At 46.3% G+C, this 23,028-nt stretch overlaps 1 protein-coding gene across 8 annotated transcripts in view; it reads left to right on the top strand.

The window, feature by feature from the left end:
• LOC133350570 (rho GTPase-activating protein 24-like) overlaps positions 1-23,028 on the top strand; it is a 101,819-nt gene that overhangs the window by 30,829 nt on the left and 47,962 nt on the right. For 5 of the 8 annotated variants that reach the window (XM_061565044.1, XM_061565043.1, XM_061565046.1 and 2 more), the window contains 2 exons: positions 8,394-8,587; positions 10,783-10,870. In XM_061565044.1, the coding sequence (XP_061421028.1) occupies positions 8,411-8,587; positions 10,783-10,870 (265 nt within the window). In that variant the 5' untranslated portion in view covers positions 8,394-8,410. Of the gene's footprint in view, positions 1-3,016; positions 3,318-8,072; positions 8,128-8,393; positions 8,588-10,782; positions 10,871-14,777; positions 15,174-23,028 lie in introns of those variants that run through there. The other 3 variants (XM_061565040.1, XM_061565041.1, XM_061565047.1) reach the window with 3 other exon arrangements.

Here is a 23,028-nt window from a genome sequence, read left to right as displayed (position 1 = left end):
TCTGAGTCCATACTTGGCAATAAGTAACGGCAAAGCAGTGATAAGTGACTCACAGAATTGTGCGCAGTTGCGTATACAGTCCACGACTTCCCTGAAGGCATTCACCTTCAGCGAGCGCGATGCCGATCACACAACGGTTCGAAATAGACCCTCGATCGATGGTTGCACCATCGCCGCACACGCGTCGAATAAAAAGCAAGGGACAAGTCCTTACTTACTAACAACTCCTCTATCATTTTTCATTGCTGGAGGGGTTGCCCCCCCTACCTGAAAATCGTGGCTCCGCCATTGCATAGTCGTACATTTGAATGCAGTTTCGAATGACTCTTTTTATTGTGTCCTGCAGTTGACTGAATAAATTGGTGCTCGAATTTGTACAGAGCCAAAATTGGATTGACCAACTGCTCATTATGTGACCCATTATGCAGATTGGCCCTCATTTTATGATTTACCTTGCTCTGTTGGAGGTCAGAGTTCACATTTCGTGGTGTCCTTTGGAAAACGATTCCATTTACCAGCAAATTAGACCTCGTTAATAGGCACGGAACCATTCACCCCTCTTCTCCTACCTCCAGGGTGGTAATTTTATTCAAGAATTTGTTATGTTTACCTCGTGTTTGTCTTGTTTCTTACGTGTATGCCCATTCGTACAGTTGTGTTTGTAAGCTTTGAAATTCTTGCCCTAACTTGTGCATAATATTATGATGCCGATCATTGCCATGCAGTATTCTAATTGAGTTATTTGCGCGTACGTGTTTTTTTTTCAATTTGACAAATGGTGCGTGCACACGATAGCCTGCTCTTCCGAATTGCGTCACTGCAGCTTTAACGCCTGCCGTCGCGTGAAAAAGATGGTAGTACGCTAATTGGTTTTTTTTACGTTTAACGCACCCGCAGTATTAATCGGGGCGGCCGCTGGGTCCGAACCGTGAGCCTCTCTGTAAAGGAGCGGTGAATGCAGTGCCGCCGCCGCTGCCGAGTTACCACCGCTAGGCCGCGTCACCGCTCCGTGACTCGTGACGCAACTCGGCAGGGAAATGTGGTCTCGCCATTTGCCACCTGCAGCGGTGTGGCTTGGGTACTTGCCAATAGTAACACCACCGAACTCGTGTTGCAAATATTTTAACCTAATAATGTTAACCTTATTCGTGAATAGCAATGCATTCAAACGAATACCAATTCGTACGTGATCATTGGCAACTCGTAAAATATTATGAATTTAATTGTTATGTTAATACGTTCGCAGTAGTTAAGAACATGCACAAATGTGACAATACTGTACATTAAATAAGTTCAGAAGAATACGTTTAGACGTGTATTACTCGAGTAAAGCCCATTGACCCATACAGTTCCTTTTCAAGGATGGAGTCAGCTTTTTATTTTGACGGCAACCAGTTCCTTGGTCATGTCGGTTTTTGCACAAAGCGCGGAGGCCGAGTGTTTTTCTGTACAGTCTTGCGTGCGCCGCTTCTAAACCCGTCAAACACTGGATGCGATCGGTGAAGGAAACGGCCACGCCTCAGTGGGTCCCCCAAAAAGGGCCAAGGCAACTAAGATGAACAGGAGCGCACCTTGTGAGCTTCTCCCGTGCTCACCAAATTGGACGCAGCTTCAATTTTCACCGCCGAGCTCGGAGCGCCCTTCTGAGATGTGGTGGCCACTACGCACGAAGCGCCGTGTGGGATTATTGAAGCGCCGATGGCAGATGGCGCAAAAAAACATGGGTTCTGGCTTATGGCCCAGATTGACCTTAATCCTGTCGGCTTTTACACGCATGTCCACAAGCCCGTGTTGCGATCAAAATGTTTGCCGAGTCTCTGTGTTATTGCGGCAGCGTAATGCACTCTTACAATTTCCGCTGACATACACGCGGACGTTGTTCCTTAAGGCCGTGGATTTTCCTCACATTTCCTTATTTTGGGTGTTTTTCTTTTCCATAATAATTTAATAACTGTGAACTGCTAATTCTAAATTTGAAGCTTTCGTGACTGCAAGGATTCATATTCTTGGGTTTTTTCGGCAAAGTCACGTAGGTAAAAAATTAAAATGAATAAAAGTAAAATAAAATAAAAATAAAATAAAAATCCCGACGTTTCGGAGGCAACATAAGCTTCCGTCTTCAGGTGGAACACGTCACAGCACGCTTGCTGTATCAAGTAATTTTATTTTTTTACCTACGTGACTTTACCGAAAAAACCCAAGAATGTGAACTGCTACTTGAGCAGACAATGTATTTGGGCAGTGAGACAATGGAGGATGTCACGTCGGAACCTTAACATATGTTGGGCAATCGCTTCGTGTAATCATGAACTTGCATTTGCACGTGAGCAGAGTGCGTCACAAACACAAAAACACGTTTTCATCCAAGCTGGGATGGTGATTGTGCCTTCTGTCTCGTGTATGTACGCAGCCATTAACCCACTCAATTAACAAGGCATTTCCCATCACGAGGTAATTTCCTTCCAAAGGACAGCCCAGTTTAACTATTGGGATGATTTTGGAATGTTAGTCTCAGGTTGGATAATCTGTAGATCTGCTGCATTACAAATTGTATTGATGAATTGAGGATAACATAATCATCATAACGATCCAACAATTTCAACACTAACATAATAGTTTCATTCCACAAGCAAAAAAACGGAGGTTGATTCGTTTATTTTTCTTTGGTGAAGCTTCGTGACAAAGCGTACAATATGGACACAGAGCTGGATGCGTGCAGCATGCCCAAAAAATGAAGAAATGTAGTTGCAAGAAGAAAAAAAAACAACAACACCCACCACCCCAGATGCATTAATTATCAGCCAAGCTGCACACACGCAGCGTACAGTTCACTGTCTCAGCAGTTGCAGGGCCTGAACGGATGTTGATAAAACTGCCGGAGAAGCCGCAAACCACAGGCGCACGTTAGAGAATTGAGTATTTCACAGGCAAAACCTCCCCACCCCTCGCCAGTCAACCTCATCACCCCTCACCAACATTACGACTCCACGATCACCCCCCCCCTCTTCCCTATCCAACAAAAGCCGCATCTTCCTTTCTTTCCAAAGCCAGCCTCTTGCCACCGGCCCCATGTTGCCAGTGCGTATGGCTCTTCCCAGCGGTGCGTCGCTTGTGTAGTCATCGGCCAAGACTCTCCTTGTGACTCGTGCTTTCAGCTTTTTTTAATTATAAATCGTTCTGGCTTCGCAAAAGACAGATTTGACGTCCAGACCCGACCCGCTTGCTCCTCCATGCGGTCAGGGAGCGCTCGCTGTCGGCTTTGGGCTCGGCTCCCCCGCATCCAATGAGAAGGATGTTTCAGGAGAAGCTGCAGTACTGTGAGTAGCCCGGTGCGGTGTGAAGTCGAGTGACTTGGCATTTGGTGAGATTTTATTGACGATATATCTACGGTAGGGGAGGTGGGTGAAGCTTTGGCGGTTGTTGTTGTCCTGCCACGGGGGTTCGACTGGATGTGAGCGAGGGAGTGTGTGCGGGTGGCACAGCAGGGGGCACAGGTGGTGCATTCGGCCGGTCATCTCGGACGGTCAACCCACGGCGCCTGCTGGCTCTGTCCCGTGACCTCCTGCCAGCGGAAGTTTGACACTTCACGTGGCCTTTACGTGCACCTAGCCCGGCACAAGCACCGGGGGGACGTCACCGCCACTTTAGTGGCGAATGGCAGTTGTTGTTGTTTTTGTGGGTGGCTTAGAAGAGGATCGGTTGTTTGTTTTCATCTTAACCTGCTTCTTTCGCAGTAGTATTTTCCTGGGTGACCGAGAATGAGAGATTTCCCCCCCCTTCCCCCCCCCCAAAAAAAGATGTATCCCAAAGTGGGATGGACATTGCGTACCGTAGCGTGTGTGTCTCGCTATTTCCATCACAATTGGCAGCGGTCCACAGATAGTGTGCGTGTGTGTATGTGTGTGTATGTGTGTGTGTATGTGTGTATGTGTGCCATCCAAGTGGGGGAGCGGTAGCGTAGCGGTTAGCGCTACGTGGCGCTACGAACCCGGCGACCCGAGTTCGATTCCCGCCCACGGCCATCAACACCGGTGACGATTATCTTGTACCGGTCCTGGGCCTCCCCTAGGTCGGCTCGGCCTCAAATGAGTACCTGGTGCGGTGTATAGTAAACATCGCCACGAAGGAAACAAAGGCGGTCAGGCTTGGTCCTTGTCACCCACCCCCTCGTGTACCGTTCCAGCCTTCATAGGTGCTCGCTAACAGCACTTGCCCCAACGGTCTGTTAAGGCTATACGGGGGGATCTTTGTCTTTGTTGTACCATCCAGTGCTAAGTCAATAGAGAGAGCATTGTCTGCAGGCGATGCGAGGTATAGATTTGCGCTGTTCGGTAGCGGAAGGAACACCGCGGTACGACTGTATGAACAACACCCTTTGAGTTCATCATATTTTTGGTTAACCTTTATTTGGTGTGCAGCAGCAGCAGTAGCATCATCATCATCATCACACCGCTTCGTGTGATTACAGCGATTCAACGTGTTTCGCTCTGCTACAGGCCGCAAGGTGATTAAAAACGAGTTCACGGGCTTGTCAAGCGGTTGTTCTTGTGACGGGCAACACGTTTGTTAATTAATTGGTTAATTCGTTACAGCCGGTAAATGAATGCAACGCGTCAATGTACACCGGATCGTTGTGCGCTTTTCACGAATCCTGAAATATTAATTTGCCTCGAGAACAAAATAACTTTGCTTTTAAATGCAACAAAAAGGCCATTGAGTGTAATGCGTCACCTTAGTTTGTTTGTTTGTGGAGGCTGTTACCGCATTAATAATTATTCATTTCAAATGCACGACTATTAACCTTTCACTTTACCAACACGTGCGTAACTTTAAACGCCTACTGGAAGGTAATCAAAGAGACCGCTTCATTAAATAGATTCCTACTATGAACGCCAATGATCGATAACTCTTCTCGCCGTCCGCATGCCCTGTCGTTCATGGGAGCTGTTTGACGAAACTTCACATCGCTGCTCACCGTAGGTTGGTGAAAGGTCAGCACAACACCGGTCGATGTCGATCTCACTCGTGGTTGGGGGTCAAACTTAGATCATCAGATTCATAGAGAAGTGCGCTAATAACTGTGCAACCCCCCCCCCCCCCCCATTATTAATTTGCTATATTTAAAAATAAAACAACCGCATCTGCACTATAGATTATTGAAGTGATTGCAATGGCATTGATGCGCTTTACCAAATGGAACTTTGATCTTCTGGTGGTAATAATTAACAAGATACCGGGGATGACAGCTGACGGAATGTGAAGCGGATTTAATATTGCATTAAGCAGTCGCGGGCAGCATCGTCACGCATAAAGGACTGCCTGTTCCTTCTGCAATCCTTCCTGTAACTTTAAACGGAAGAGACATCAGAGCCTCGCCAGAGAAATGTGACGCGGCTCACAAGGCTAATATTGTTGGGTAGTATTTTCACAACGAGTCGGGCGTGCTCCGATTACAGACACTGTCCTATTCTAAGAGGCTGTAAATTCCAAAGTTACTGGAGGTATGACTTATAATGAGATGAGACGTCCTCGGTATTCATGGCAAATGTGTGAAGAGAACAACGTGCAGTAGAATGCACAGATGGTCTTCGGCCGTTTGAGCCACATCACGTGTGCCTCACTTCACGTGTGTTCACCCTATTGCCGTGCATGACGCACACTCGTGTGAGCTACCAATACACCGCAGTGCATTCTTGTTTTCGTCCAAACATAAACCTTAATTCGAAACCAAACGAAATATGCCTGTTAAGAGACACATTTAGTCTCACGAAATATGTATTTTTTTCCCCGATCACTGGTCGACTGGAGTAATAGGCACTCGACTCGTAACCGCAAATTACTCACTGAATGTTTTTTTGTTGTTGCTGGGTCACTGATAGACTGGAATAGGAGGCACGTGAGTAGTGAGACACAGCCATTGCAATAGATTCAATGGATGTGGTGTTCCAAGCACCACAAAATGTGTCTGTGAGTCGCTGATCTAGACGGACACGGCAGAAATTAACCCTGGTCTGACCTATCTTGCGTACTGCCCTCTGAGTGTAGTTGTATTCATCTTCTTGGTTCTTTCGGTAAAGTCACGTAGAAGGGAAATAATAAAATAATAAAACATAATAAACTAATAAAATAATTCTCACGACGTTTCGGCCACAACGCAAGCAGCCGTCCTCAGGTGAAGAACAGGTCTGTCGGAAAGACAGCGCTTCCGACAGACCTGTTCTTCACCTGAGGCCGGCTGCTTGCGTTGTGGCCGAAACGTCGTGAGAATTATTTTATTATGTTTTATTTGTATTATTTTCTTATTTCCCTTCTACGTGACTTTACCGAAAGAACCAAGAAGATGAATCCCTGCAGTCACGAAAGCTTTAAATCGAAATTTAGTTGTATTATTATGTTTCCTCCAGCGCTGGGGGAAAAAAAATTGGACAAACATTCCATAGCGTCTTGGGTCTCAGTGAGGCTTTCCTGGGTAAAGTAAAATGTATATTTTGGGAATTGTCATAAACAAATTAAAGTGGAACATTTTTTAAAGTTTTTTTAATGCTATCTGGTTTACAGTTTTAGAGCGGTCCAACATTAATATTATCTTGTCCCTGAAATTTTCACTGCACTGCCAATACTTGCTTTTTTATTCTGGAAATAGTTTCTGAAATAATTTTCTCTCTTGTTTGTGTTGAAAATTCTGAGCACTCGTATTCATTGCGACAGTTGACTGGGGCGACGGTATACCGAGCAGCAGTGTAATTCTTTTTTTTAAACATATTTCATGTATAAGGCATGCATGAGTCAAGCAAGACTAAACAGGCATTTACAACGTCCTTTACTTCTCATGGGTTAGGATGATCTATGACTTACTGTTATTGTTGAACCAGTCAAAATCTACGTTTTAAATTTGCTGGTGTGTGCAGGATGAAAATTCGTTATTCCATCAACTCACTTTTGCAATGTTGTAGTAGTTGAATTCCCATAAAGTAAATATGTGTGTTGTTTTTAAACCACAAAGACAGAGATCCTCCTTAAAGGCTTAACAGACTGTTGGGGCAAGTGCTGTTAGCGAGCACCTTTGCACGCGAGGGGGTGGGTGGCCAGCACCACGCCCGGCCGCCTTTGTCTCCCTAGTGGCGATGTTGAGACACCACACCAGGTACTCAGTTGAGGCGTAGCCGACCTCGGGGAGGCCCAGCACCGGTCCAGATAATCGTCACCGGTGTTGGCTGTGAGTGGGAATCGTACTTGGGTCACTGGGTTCGTAGCGTAGCACGCTAACCCACGCACACACGCAACCAATCACCGGTTTACATTCTCATTTTCTCCCAGCTGTCAAACTAAGTATATTCAGTACATGTCATGAACTCACATTATTTCCCAAAAATATTGTGTTATTTTTAAGATGGTTTCCGCGGTTGCGTTGTTTTGTACAGCTCTCCGATGTGTTAGCGACTCGTATCGCATGTTGTCCAGCGCCATGTCCGACGTTCCGCTCCACGTTCTGTGATCTTCTTCAGGAACAGGACGTCTAGCGAAACGTCGGACATCATGCCGAACACGACGCGGTACAACGTGAAAATTCAGCCGATGGCGATTTCAGAACTCTATACTTTTCACCCTACTTTTTTGGTCACCACGTGAGGATGGGAACCTTCTTGTGTGTGTGTGTGTGTTGAACTTCTTTCGCACAGTACATAGCCAACCGTGCACGAATCGGAGGTGCGGGTGTGCTCTTCCCGATGTGTTGATTAGCATGGCCGTGCAGGACTTTTCCACTAGAGGTCACCTACCCACAAAAAAAGGCTTTGCTCGAGACGAAAATCTTTGGCACGTAGAGCAGCTTGCCTTGAGGAACCCATGATGTGTTTAGCTCACAAGAACAACACTGCTGTGTGCATCCATCCATCAACACCAGCTGCAGTCAAAACAATTTACATGTTACAGGCTCACGCTGCCGTGCTCATCTCTGCACGGACGGTTGCGGACGTCGCTTTCTCAAAAAATCCCATTCCTGGGAAAAGTTTTCTCTTATTCATTGGCGTGGTGGTTGGTGGGGGGAGGGTGCTTATAGAACCGTCGTGACAACATTCGTTTATGGCGAGACGATGCATCAGTATAAAGGAGGAATTTATAACGACTGTAAGTTTTTCCCGGTTGTGTCGTACAGCTCTCTCCGACGTGTGTTTCCGGATTGTTGCTGGCGCGTGTTGTTCGGCACGATGCCCACGTGCTCCTTGATGGGGCTCCCGTGGTGGAACCCCGACAGAGCATGGGGGAGACCTCAAGAGGGCCGGGCGTTCACGTGCCGATCGTCAGGGCTAGTCGGTCAAAATCGCGTCGACAAATGCCGCTTGCTGCTCCGTTCCGTCGCTGACATTCGTGGGGTCTCTTTCTTGCGCGTGCAGTCAGGTCTCTGAGCCTGATGGGGGAGCAGACTGGGCTGATCAAGTTTAAGGGCCGGCTGAAGGACGGGGACGCCCTGCGATCGGGATGGCTCAAGAAGCAGGGCGGCTTCGTGAAGACATGGCACACGCGCTGGTTCGTCCTCCGCCGGGGACAGCTCTACTACTACAAGAACGACGAGGAGGCCAAGGAGCAGGTGAACTCACAAATAAATACTCGGTTGCTGACAAAAACTGGCGTGGGCGATGCACTGGTTTGTGTACATCCACGGGACCTTTTGTGCCAGTATGAAAATGATGAAAAAATAAGAATAGTCTTCTTGGTTCTTTCGGTAAAGTCACGTAGAAGGGAAATAATAAAATAATAAAAATAAAACATAATAATGTTTTATGTTTATTATTTCCCTATAATAATAAAAAAAAACATAATAATGTTTTATTTTTATTATTTTATTATTTCCCTTCTACGTGACTTTACCGAAAGAACCAAGAAGATGAATCCCTGCAGTCACGAAAGCTTTAAATCGAAATATAAGAATAGGTTTCGATCCTTCCTGGCAATAAAAACAGGAGGTGTTAAGATGTTCAAAGACCAAAATAGAAACCTTTTACAAGGCATCAAGTCTGTATTAACCACGCGTGCTTGCGGCAAAACATGCTCTGTGTGTACTTTGAACTTATTTCGCAACGCACGTAGCCAACCGCGCTGATCGGAGGCGCGGGGCAAGGACAACAAGCCAAACACAAAAAGCAGTTCCAAAGAAATGAGTTTGCAAACTAGTTGACTTCAAAGTGCATCGCTCCGGAGGCTTCCTAATGCCGGCAGGAAGAGACGTTCCAGACGGCCACAGAAGCGCATTTGTGTGCGCCACGCGATGTTGGCCAAGCAGTTTGGTTGATTAATGGTCCTGGCACTCACCGATTCATTGTAAACAAGCTCCTCTCTCTCTCGCTTGTCGTTCGGTTGCTTCCTTATCACTCCGTTATCGCTGCTACCGTCGCTGTCGCTCTCGTGAATTGAACGTCTCGATACCACTGCCGCTTTCGGTGACTTGATTTACCTGGCCGGCCGTTTCTCTCATCCGCACCGCGTTCGGCCACCGAATTGTGGGACGCAGCATTTCTCTTCCCCGCTTCTTTACTTGCGCCGCTCGACTTTGAAGCTCCCTCCACTTTTCTCTTAGTTCCAAGTTCTTCTAACCCTGCTCCAGTGAAGAAACGTGTTGATTATTACACTCGGAACCCTCGTTAGCGTTCTTTGGGTGATTTGCATTCTAGGGCCTGCTATATTCTGTAACATTTGTTGAGAAACTTTGATCTTTCGATTTAAAGCTTTCGTGACTGCAGGGATTCATCTTCTTGGTTCTTTCGGTAAAGTCACGTAGAAGGGAAATAATAAAATAATAAAAATAAACATAATAAAAGACGCTGTCTCCCCGACAGACCTGGTCTTCACCTGAGGACAGCTGCTTGCGTTGTGGCCGAAACGTCGTGAGAATTATTTTATTATGTTTTATTTTTATTATTTTATTACTTTCCTTCTACGTGACTTTACCGAAAGAACCAAGAAGATGAAACGTTGATATCATTGTGGGGTATTGCTGAATAGATTACATTATGTGTTCAGGCAGAGCTTCGTGGGTGTACAGAAGGATCCAATAATCTTTGGATGGGGGGAAGGTGTTGCTGTGTTTGGTGCAATGTACTCATGAACCTGAGTTGGATTCTCGGTCACAATTAACATAATTGGCGAGCAGCTAACCGAACTGGTCCTAGCCCCCCAACTCTCCTCGAATCTACACTGACCAGCATGGTGAAGTTTGATTTTAAAAAAGTCACTATTATTACACTGGTCAACACACTTTTTCTGGCATAAGGTATTCCAACGGTTTTAAGGTAATTTTGGGGTGCTGATTCCAAATCTGGCATCAGTTTTTGTCTATCACATCAGGTTTTTGAGATATTAAATATTGCATTTTCAATAAAAACTGCAGAAGAAAAATATTAAATAAATGTGGATAACTACATAAAATGATATTATAAACACACTATCCTAAAAATACAGCATCATATTTTAACACTAAAGCAGTCACTGACTCGCAACAACTTGCAATCAGTAAGTGACAGAGTTAATTTCGGGTAAAATCAATGCAAATGGGGTATGCCGATAGCATAAAAATGAGATGTGATAGAGCAAATCTGAGCTCAGATTTGGAATCAGCACCCTGAAATTAGTTTAAAACAGCTGCAAAAGTCCAGGCCAGAATTATTGTTTTTGTTTGTTGACCAGTGTTATTATTGAGAGTTATTATGTTTGCAACACTGTGCTCCGGAATGATGGCGAGCGCAACTTGTGTTAAATGTGTTTTTCTTTTGTGTCTCGGTCATCTAGGGAGCTATCCCACTGCTTGGGAACAGAGTGAATCCCCTTGTGACCGGTGCTGAAGAGCAGGGGAAGCACCTGTTTGAGATCCTCCCAGGCAAGAGCGACGCTCCCTCACATCCTCACACAATCAGAGGCGGGGGGGGGGGGGGGGGGGGTGGGGAGTTGCACAGGCTGACTAACGGTTCATTCATAATACAATAATTAAAACTAACAACACAAACTAACAACACAAACCAACAACACAAACCAACAACACAAACCAACAACACAAACCAACAACACAAACCAACAACACAAACAAACAACACAAACCAACAACACAAACCAACAACACAACCCAACAACACAAACCAACAACACAAACCAACAACACAAACCAACAACACAAACCAACAACACAAACAAACAACACAACCCAACAACACAACCAACAACACAACCAACAACACAAACCAACAACACAAACCAACAACACAAACCAACAACACAAACCAACAACACAAACCAACAACACAAACCAACAACACAAACCAACAACACAAACGAATGACACAAACACAAAATGTTCGTCAATAGCACTGCCTTAAAAAAAAAAATACAACAGATACCGTTTTTGAGCAATGGCCCTTCTGTGTAGAACATAAATATGTATTCACGTAAATAAACAAACAGCGCTTCTACAAAGAAGTGCCGTTTAAAGAAGAGCCAATGCCCAGAACATCGGCCATTATATATTATACGTATAACCTGTTACACATTTGCCCTTCGAAGGCAGTGATTGTTGACAAATGTGTCACGGTTTTTATGTTATTCATGGTTTTGCACCACTGCCCATGGCAGTATTACCTCACAACAGGGTTCATTATCAAGGTATATTACGAGTATTAAGGACACGGACCTTGTGCAATGCGCGGCAATTTAACGATGCACATTGTTTGCCTAGGAAAAAAAAATAACTCCATTGAGTCTCAAGGCTATATTTCAGGTGGGTCCTGCTACGTTGGGATGTTTGGCACTTGGGAAAAAAACCCATTGCATCCGGTGCCACTCTGTACTGCCATGTCCTGCTCACACCTCGTAGCCCAACAAACTACAACACCCGGCAAGCCATTCCTGGTCACCCATTCAAGTGATAACCAGGCTCAAACCCGCTTAGCTCTCGATGATATGATGAGAATAATTGATTTGAGGGGAGGGGAGGGAGGAAACGAAACGCTACAGATGTTCAAACTCATGAATGTCTCCGTATTTTATTCTGTACAGTGCTGGGCATTAGGGAATGTTCTGCAGACTGCTTCTTTAGGCCAAGCTAATGTTTAGAGTCTCATTTCGAAAAAAAAGCTTCCATTGTGTATTCCAGTGTTTGACTTAACATTTTGAATAGATCGTTTCCTGCTGCTGTATTTTACAGCTGTTTACCATTGCACATAGTGGTTGTTATTTTTTTAAAGAATCACATTTGGTCTTTGATGCATGGATAATGACAGCTGTTATTTATACATTTCGGTCCTCAGCCTTGTTTGTACAGAATTCACGGCTGAACCGAGGGGAATGCGTTGAGCAGTGGGTTCTCACGCTGCGCTGCGAACCCGGCAAACCCGAGATCGACTCCCGGTCACGGGCTAACATCAGTGGCGAGTCATACGTGAATCCATTCCTGTCTCCTCTGCCCCCCACCCCCCCACCGTTCCTTTGTCAACAACACCGAACTGTTCAATGTGGTGAAGTATCTTCTTGGTTCTTTCGGTAAAGTCACGTAGAATGGAAATAATAAAATAATAAAAATGATATGCTCAAACAAACCCCAAAGACTGATGAGGCATGCAGAGGATTTTGTCCAGAAGTGGATTTACAAATATCTGTAAATAGTTAATGATAGATCAATCCTAAGTGATTATCACTGTGAAGCATCGGAGGTGTTAGTGTTACATTGATGCCCCCACTAATATTGATCCTGAAGCACACGTCACGTGCATCGAATTGCTCGTGTGAGTATCGATATTTTTAAAAGTTCTGCATTCAGTCTTTACGGGCTCATGTGAACCTCTCCTTTTGCCCACAGAAGCCGCTAAATTCACCGCTCTGTTATAAAAAAAAATTGGATCAAATCTCGATCCTGAATTTCGGGATTTCATCGAATAGCGAGGCATCTGTCGACACACCTCGTAGTGGTGTGTCACACGTCTGTCATTCAGGGGAACGAGGTGGCAGGCATTTGTCGGATCACACAGGGACACACAATGCGCAGGGAGATATTCTGCCTCCGCGGTTTTAGTTTTTGTTTCGTGACCGGCTGGTGCAGACTGCGTGACTTGGTTATCCGCCTCGTTACTTCGCGTGTTATCTTCGGGGCATTTCAGTCAGAAGACACAATGTGTCCTCGAACAGGTTGGTGAAACGTCCTTCGCTGGATCCTCCTGAAGGAGGAGAGGCATGGGATTCAGTGAGGCCTGTCTGGAGTAAACAAACAATAAATCAACAAAGCGATTTCTGTTCACCGTTCTCTCAGCTGTGACCACCAGCCGTTGTAGTCGCCGCATCAGAGAGCACACACGCACACACACACACGTAAACTGAACCCACACAGTCATATACACACAGATACTCACACACACATACACAAATGCACACTAAACACACGTGCATGCATGCACACACCACTCATGTACAGATACAAAGACATATCCCCGTGTAGCCTACATAGGCGGTTGAGACAAGTGCTTTTAGCGAGCACCTGTGAAGGCCGTCACGGGGTGGGTGGCCAGCACCACGCCCGGCCCTCTTTGTATCCCCAGTGGTGATGTTCACGCACCACCCCAGGTATTCAGTTGAGGCTGAGTCGACCTAGGGGAAGCCCATGACTGGTTTAGATAATAATCGTCCCTGATGTTGGTCATGAGCGAGAATCGAACTCGGGTCGTCGGGTTCATAGCGCAGCGCGCTAACCGCTACACCACCGCTCCCCGCATAACTACACTCACACACGCACACGTGTGTAGCAAACAGACGCAAGGTTGCGTCTGTCTGGCACAGCTGGGATCAAGAAACACGCTTATAACATAGTTTTTTTTCGGTTAGATCGCGCAAATATAAATGTGTCAGTTAAACCCGCCACCACCCGACACAGCCAATTATGAAGGTTGTATCACGTGCACAGAACGTGGCAATTTCGTTGCTGGCACAGCACGAGCCGGTGTGTGCTGACGAGCAAATCCAAGCGCCCAAGTGTTGAGGGGGGCAAGCCGGGCTCCCGTCCGTGACCGTGCCTGAGCGACGGGCGCGATTGATCCGCGCGCAATTGCATTGAACTCTGATTAACGAGCCCTCCCTCCTCCTCCTTGTGCGCCGTAACGGAGAAAGTGATTGCAGGTCCCCGTTTGTCTCGCCGCGCGTCCGCAGACACGGGGGGTGGGAGAGTGGTGCATGGTGGGTGGTGGTGGTGGTGCACGGGGAGAGAGAGAGAGAAGGGTGGGGAGAGGGGGGTGAACAAGGCTGCAAGACGCTGGGGGCACCGCCGGTTCAGGTGCGACGCAGCCTCTTGCGTGGTGCTGCCGGAGTGGTGCTGGTGGTGGGGGGTGGGTGGGTGGGAGCGTGGAAGTGGACATTGTTGCCAGGGTTGGAGAAAACTATTTTGAGCGCCTTGAAAATGTTTGGTTTTTAATTGGAACAGAGTTGTCCCCTCTCTCTCCCTCCCTGGGTGGGGGGGGGGGGTTTGCACGTCAGTGTCCGTGAATGAGAGCGGGTCGTTGTCGTCGACCAGTGAAGAACAAATTGACCCAGATGCTCGCCACGATCTGTTTGATCTGGGAGGCCCCACACTACCGCGGGGAAGGAGATGGTCCCTGCACATGTGCAAATATGAAGAAGCCTTAAAAGTTGCAGCCAAGTGAGAGCCTCCCCCCCCCCCCCCCCCCCCGGGACTCTGCCTTCGATTTGGGTGACGGGAGAGGGCCCAAGAAACGTCTCACAGCGCGGGGACTCCTTGGCCGGCCTCCACCGTCACGAACGTTCCCGGCTTGGCGCGCAGGGGTTTTGTTTTTTTGTTCAACGTAGGTCGCAACGAGTGAAACTGCTATGAGATAAACAAACAAATAAAAAAACAACCAACCCTAAGAAATAGCACAAACAAGCAGAGAGAGAGAGAGAGAGAAAAAAAAATCAGATTAAAACGAGAAAAAGAGTCTGCCGTTAGCAAGGCGCAGTTTCTTAGACATCGAACGGGGCGACAGGTGGAGCGACTGCGAGAGAATTCGGAGAAATTGCCGGCGCTGTGATTCATGCTCTGCCCGCCCGCTCGCCCGCCCGCCCGCTTTGAGATCAAACCCCGGATTCTCCCATGGACGAGATGGGCGTTGGATGCTTCAAGGCACATTTTGTGGAGCCGAAGAAGCTAGCAGGTAATGCGAGTACCCTGCGCGCCTCGGTTTCCCCTCTCTCCCCTCCCCCTCCTCTCTCTTTCAACGGCGGCAGAGGAACGTTTCAGTAGCCGGTGGCCACGTGGCTTCTCGAATCAAGGCCAGTGCGGTTATTACGACGAAAATCCGGCCGGGCGTCGAGAGCGGCCCCTTGCCAAAGCTCTGTGATATGCATGTAGAGTGAGCGAGTGGTGAGCATGCCAAGCTATGTAGAGTGAGCGAGTGATGGAGCGAGTGGTGAGCATGCCAAGCCAGGGCAAGATTGTGTCACGCGATTGCCTTGCGGGCTGACGTTCCACGTATTGGTGCAGTTATTATTTCCACCTGTTATGCAACGGTAACGATATTCCGTTGTTTGTTTGAATAAACACGTTAGATGATTAGGCGTGGAGTGGCGGTGCAGTAGTTCACGCGGCGCTGCTGTGATCCTGGCGCATCCCGAGTTCAGTTCCTGGAGTGCCGAGTGATTTCGAAACCAAGTCTTGGGCCTCTCTCCCCATGCACCAACCGATGCTGACCAGCATGGTGAAGTATGACCAAACAACCCACGGGGAAGCACTCATCTAGCAGTTAATTGACAAAGGGTTGTGATTTGCTATCGGTAGAGACGTTGAAGGTCAAATATACGTGTGAATTTTTTTTTGGTATTGGTCAATATTAATCCATAGCGTTAACGGTGGCACTCCTGTTGATAAATATTGATGCGAAAGCGATGTGATGCGTCGCAGGCTCCTTCCACCGTGGCCCCTTCCGTGTCTCCCACTCCGAGTTGTTTTGAGAGTTAAATCCTCACGGGACATTGCCGACTCGACGTTCGTGAATTTAAGTGTGACCCATTGATTGGTCACTTGTGAGTCACACATTTTAGAAATATCTTTGCCGGGCCACGCAATGGGTGGCGGCACACGCCCACGGAGTCATCCAGCGCTGTGGGTTATGCAGATTTCGTGAAACTCAACACCGTGGATTCTGCAAGAGTACGGAGAGTGGGTTCGCGAGCTTATGTGTGCGAACAATTGATCATTCTCTGTGTTATTCCCCTTTCTTCTCAGTTCTCAAAACACTTCTTTATAAATGAAAAAAAAAATATGAAATTGACCAGCACGCACGAAGGGCCCTTCTGAAAAAAAGAGGCTGTCTAGGCTCGGGGAGACTCAGCGAGGAGAGCTAAAGGACATTATTCTTATTTATTTATTATCACAGCCGGGGGTGCTGCTCTTCGGAGGCAGTCAACAGTGCCGTGTGTTCATGCTCGGCCGCTGCTGTCAGTAGAATCGTTCGCTGCGACCGGCTGCGTTCGTAGCGGTACTGGGTGGCGAGTGTCACCGTACGTCATGATCGGTGACAACGTTTGTTCAGTTGGTGTCACCGTGTGGAACTTTCGACTTTTGTGGTCTCGTGTTGACACACGGACGGCATCAGGCGCCGCTCGTTCGCAGCGTCTGTGGGAGCGATTTGGGGGAAAACAATGCGAGCATTTATGTATTATGCATCAATGCTTGACTCGTGCCCAATAAATCCCAGGCTCCACCCGTCGTGGATGCAACAATTGTGCAGGTCCTGCGCAGGGCACCACGGGTTTTTGTCATGATAATTGCTGTCAAGTGATTGAACAGGTGGCGTGTAAAAGGGTGGACGAGAATTATTTATCCGTGCAAGGTATAATATTGTGCAGTCGGCCCATGTCTGAAGACGGCGAGCTGCAATTTGGTCCTCGTTGAACGGAATGTTTGTCTTTGGGAATTTGCGTGTGTCATGTCATAACAAGAAATATTTATACGCACAATGTGTAATCAGCCTCGTTGTTGTTTCCCACAATGAACATTCTTGCCGTTGTTTTGCACAGCGTCTGGAGATGCAGTTTCATTTAGACGCTACACAAATCCACATTTGAATGTGCTATCTTGTCAGAACACACACGGAGACTTTGAGTCGCTTTGAAAGTTTAATGGAGGTGATTTCGTGAAATATATCGACAGTGCTCTGTGAAGCACTCTTTTCGTGGCCACTCTTGTATTAACGGGCATTAAGACCATTCGCCTTTACAGAATGTGATCCACGTAGGTATGCTATTTGTGAAGGGTGTGATGAGTTTCCCTATCAACCATTCGATTCCAGACCCTTTTCTTCACATCGCGGTGAATGTAGCGGCTTCGAGTGGCTGAAAGGGTCACGTGACTCTATTGCATATAATACAAACGAATTGAAATACATTGATCGTCACACACTTGCAATTTGATGCATGTAACATGAGCTTAATCACCGATATTCATCGATGAATCAATTAATTGTTTCTCGGCTACTATTTCTTAATAATTTTCACGATTTATTCTGTCGTCAAATTACGTCCTAAATTGTTCCCGCTTAGGAATTGCCATTATGTAAGCGTTTGTTCACATGGATTGATTAACTTTTGAGTAATCGAATGTTACGTAAAGTAATTTACATGATACAGGACTATTTCATCCCTTTTCATATGAGCAGAAACCAAAGGAGATTTATTAATGTTGCGCAACGGATATTAACACGAGTTAATGCTGTGCGCAAGACATAGCATCGGCAATTAAACCGGCAAACTATGCATGTGCGAGTGGATGGGAGCTTTAATAAACCCGAGTGGTTTTGAATACAAAAAAATTGCACTATGCCTGAGGTCCCTCTCAACATAGATGTCATCTAATGGGCTCTTGCCCGGCTGAATCCACGGACACATCTGATGAATCTCCTCCACAAGTTGTATGGCTCGAGTCAATTCATCGATGGCATTGCTCGGCCGATCGATCGTGGTCAACCTCCGGCTGAGATGCGGTCGTCACAATTCCTCCTGCCCGCCCCCCACTTCCGCCCGCGCCTCCCACGGCCCCCCTTTCCAACCATCCTTGTCCTGTCTGGCACTGCCGTTGCAGGCGTCGGCCTGGCTCGAGCCGTTGGTTGGGCCGCTCTCGTTTTGGGAAGAAATATGAATCTTAACAAAAAAAAATGCGCAGGCAGACAAAGATATCTCTGTGGCTCTCTCCTTTTTGAGTAAACAACTTCGTTCCCCCTCGCCCCCCGTCGTATCATAAGGCTGCCATTGTCTTCCTGTCAGCTGTCACATTCTGCACGAGAGAGGCAGGAATAATGAGCAGCGTAGAGGAGAGACGGACACGAAACGCAGGGGAAATGTAGAAAGATACCTAGCTTGGTGTTTATTCAATGCTCTGCATTGCCATTCCTCATAATATCATTAAATGTAATTACTCTATGAATTAGGGCTGGATCGAACTGTTGCTCTTTGTTGGCCCTACGAAATCATCATCATCTTCATCATATCAGATGGAATTGTTTTAAGTATATCTTCAGATTAAGCTGATGAAGTCCGACATTTTGATGACCTTTTTTGTGTGTTCTCAAATCGCCATTTCACGCATCCTGTTTGCGCCGGGGAAAAAAACAAAACAGTACGCGTGACGGTCAGCAGTGACGACGGTTCTCCAATCAAGTGTTCTTCCCTTCTGTTGGCACGAGCGGCAATTTTAGGGGGAAGCATTAAACGAGGATTTACAAGAACGATCCCTAAAGCTGCGGCCATAAACGTCGTGTCGTCTGCACGACAGCTACTTGGCAAACGCCTTGTTGAGGCCTCTCCGCACAGACGGGGACTATCTTCAGGCAGTCAGCTGCCAACACAGGCGAGCGGATTAATCTCGGTCATCCTAAAAATTCGACTGGGTCTCCATGAAATGTCAATTCAGCCATGCATTTAAAAAATTAAGGAGATTTGGACAAACATCGCTTTGGATTTTTTGCGAAAAGCGTTTAAAAAAGCTATATAATTGGGTACTGGGGTAAAGTTATGGGCACTCCCAGCTCAGTAAAGACGCCTTTGCATGTGTGGAAACGTTGTGCAGTGTCTCTGAAGGTTTCTCTCCTGATGGTCGGTGTATTCCAATACACTTTGGATGGTTCTTTTGCCAAAAAAACAATTTGCTGAGATGCCGATTTGGTTCGAGATTTTATGTACTCCTTTGTTTATTTAGGCGATTAGACAGCCGACACAGACGTAATATATGTGAGGCGACTGCTTCACTCATATTTGCCTCCATTACTAGCCAGCTACTGCTTTTCCACCTCTGCGGTCAATAATACGGGTACCAATTAGGGGGAATACAATTATTAAGTGTGTAATGAGAGAGAGACTCGCCCCTGCCATAGAAATGTAGAATTTCCACCGCTTGCTTTGGGGCTTTAAGAATGGAACAGGTGCTGCAGTACGCTCTTCGAAGCGGTAAAAAATTAACCCGTAAAAACAAAGTTTTTCACTATAAATCCTTTATATGCGTGGCGGCTAGAGTCCTCTCGTCTTCTGGCTTGAGATGGCTGCCACCTATGGGTCAGATGATTGTCTGCCACCATTAAGCAATTGGTAATTAAATATGTAAAAAAAATACCCTAAACAGTGTAAAATTTTTGGAAAATTTTTTCAGAAAAATTAATTGTCACGCACAACGAGTTTGTGTACAAAATGCCAGCTCGATTGGATCACGGGAAGTGGGTTAAAAAACGACCGAAAGATTTGCACGGTCCTAAGCGCGCAATCAATCAAGCACGCAAGCAAGCAAGCAAGTGAACTTAATATAAAGGATTTAAAAAGGGGCTTCAACTTCTCTTCGCCACATGACGGAAGCTATTGTGCAGCCCGTACCTCGATCGGCCATTCCCTGCCCATTCCCATTGAGCCCGGCTGAGTTTCAACAGAGGCCGGAGTACATCGGAGGTCACCGGGGCGTTGGGCGACAACACAGGGCACGGGCTCCCGGGTATCCCTCCCCCCACCACCACCACCGACCCATCTAATTCCAGGAGGGGCACGCGGACATCCACGGCAATTAAAATGAGTGTGGGGGGCGCTTCGAGATAAGGGGCGGGCGCGCGGGGGTGGGGGGCAGTATAGAATGCGATGGAAGGCGAACAAGGAGAGCAACCACGCCGTCTATCAGCGGGGCACGAGCCGGCTTGGAGGACGTGGGGGGGGGGGCGTCTGCTGCGTGATTCACTGCGGAGCCCCCCACCTTCGCCCCTCCCCCCCCCTTATGAATACCGCGCCTGATAGCGCGCGTCTGCGTGGCCACAATTTACCGCTTCATTTATTAAGTGGCAGCAGCGGCTGGCGGATTAATGGGAACGGACAAATGGCTTTCAATTTGCTAATGAATCGACCGTTTGCTCCCCGCCGCCTCCTCCTCCTCCTCGTCCTCTTCCTCCACCTCTTCTTCTTCGAGGATGTTGTTTGCGAGCGCATCCATCCACAGACGCGCTGTTTATTCAATTAATTCGACCAGCCCTTCGCGACGGCCTCCGCTCGCTCAGGCTGCCACGTCAGTCGCCCGCCGAGTGATGTCCGTCAAAGGCCCCCGGCGTCTGACGCGGCAGCCAACGGGAGTTGCCAAAGAAAGAGGCCGTGCGAGTGTTAGCGCTGAGATGTGATTGTGTTACTGTCCTGCCCGCGTGGAGTGCTCTCGAGTTCCCGGTGCATTGATCGTTTGCGGATTTTCCTACCCTCCGCTTATGTAGCCCAAGTATAGCCCCGTCACTTAAGAGGCTGTGTGATAGTATTGGTTGTCACAGGGGCCTGGAAAACAATACAATGCTTCTGCATCGTAAAGCTGGCGATTCGTATCGATGTGTGTCTTGGTACACTTGGAGTTTGATTTTTGAAGGAAGCATCCAGATCATGTTCATGCGTGATGGGCTATATAGTGTAATTTATATCATCATCATCATCATCCATACATCGTTATCAGTATCATCCAAATGATCATTATCATCATCATTCACAAATCAACATTATCATCATCATCATCATCTGTAATTGAGTATTTCATCATCCATCAATTATGATAATCATTCATAAATCACCATTCATAAATCATCCATACAACATGATTGTGATGCTCCCTGATTCATACACAGCAATGCAATGAATCATCCTTGACAAATCTTCAACATGATCGTAGATTATTTCCACAATTTTCCATCTTTTTTCATCATCATCATCATCACCACCTAACTTGAACACTTTATATGTATGGCGCCCGTAACAGTACTGTACTGTATTGGCTGTCACAAAAGCCTGACAATTCCTTGCGTGCGCCAGAATTGGTTAACATTAGACCATGTGCGGAGGGCTTTAAATGGACAAACAACGTGCGGAAATTGAATGACTTCCTACGGCACGCAATAGAAACTGTGCACTCCCGGGAGCTCTCTCGCACACTACATCTTCTTTGAACTCAGATTTCGCCGCGAAAGCTGCAAAGGGGGTTGTTTATTTATTTCTTCAACATTTTTTAATCAATACTGCTGTCTGATGAAGATAGCCGGTGTCAGCATTGTGGAGAGGAGAGAGAGAGAGAGCCACAGTGTCCGGTACCATCCCATGCCCTAAGAAGCTGCATAATTTGATATTATCGATGTCGCTTTATTATCGGACATGGCTCTCCGGGAGGGTTTTAAATCAGTTTTTTAATCTTCAAGGGTGGCGTATTTCATAAAAATAGACTCGGCAACTTTCGCAGTGCACGCACGGTTATTTATTTAAAGAATTATATTAATTAAATAATGTGCGTAGCCGCATAAAAACGACTATTGATCAGCATTAGCATAGGATGTGAATTATGGGAATAAATGAGAGCATAAAGGAGAAGTATTCGCATATACTGCTGGTGGCGTGCGATAGCAAGGCTGGCCGGTCGCTGTGATAATTCGTATTTTGCTAAAGTATGCATGCTTTAAATTAGCACACTCGTGCAGCAGAATTTAGGGAAGTGCACTTTTGGTTTAAAGAGGAAATGTCTACTAAAAATGTATATCCATGTAGATTTTTTCTCTAACCGTAATGAATATATATACATATATTATTAAAATGATAGGACAAATAATAGGTTATGGGACCTCCTTTGCCAGTACCAAAATATACTAATAGGGTGTTTCCCCTTTTTTCTGGCAACAAAACTGACACCTTTTGCAAGGAATCATGTTTACATTAACCACAATACTTGCAGTCAAATGCAAACAAAAAACAATACTCTGATAATTTATGCATTGTCCTTGAAACTGATTGGTCCACACCAGAGACAGCTTTCTTTAGAGCCTAGTCTCATACGGTGTTCGACCAGATGACGCCAAAAGGCGCACAGCTCAAGACAACAGCATTATAAGAGTATATAATATTTGGAAGGATGTGTACATTTGCAAGTATTGTGGTTAATGTAAACATGATTCCTTGCAAAAGGTGTCAGTTTTGTTGCCAGAAAAAAGGGGAAACACCCTATTAGTAAATAATAGGGTGTTTTAACAGCATTTTGTCATTGCGATACCTCTTGTTTTACTGATTACAGAGACCAATTTACGTGCACAGCATGGATATAGTCCCTTAATGTCCCTTACTGGGTTTCAAATGCACTGTATTGTTCGAATCAAGTGCTGTTTATTCAATTAAACATCGTCGTAAAAATCTAAAACACGAATACAAATGGACACCTCCTTCCAAATAAAAAAAGTGTCCTACCCGTCAACCATTATAAAAAACAAATTTACTTCATATTTTGTCAAGAAATTAAATTAGGATGCGGTGACGATGCTTCAGGTTGAACTAAGATAGGCTCGATGGATTATATCCAATCACGGTCAGTTATAATCAGGAACAAACTGTAAAAAATTAACCCGTAAAAACAAAGTTTTTCACTATAAATCCTTTATATGCGTGGCGGCTAGAGTCCTCTCGTCCTCTGGCTTGAGATGGCTGCCACCTATGGGTCAGATGATTGCCTGCCACCATTAAGCAATTGGTAATTAA

This window comes from Lethenteron reissneri, chromosome 34 (genome assembly GCF_015708825.2).
Source record: "Lethenteron reissneri isolate LAM-NWPU_2019-01 chromosome 34, ASM1570882v1, whole genome shotgun sequence".
Lineage (NCBI taxonomy): Eukaryota > Metazoa > Chordata > Hyperoartia > Petromyzontiformes > Petromyzontidae > Lethenteron > Lethenteron reissneri.
Note: the sequence above shows the minus strand (reverse complement) of the source record. Positions and strands in the feature narration are given on the sequence as shown.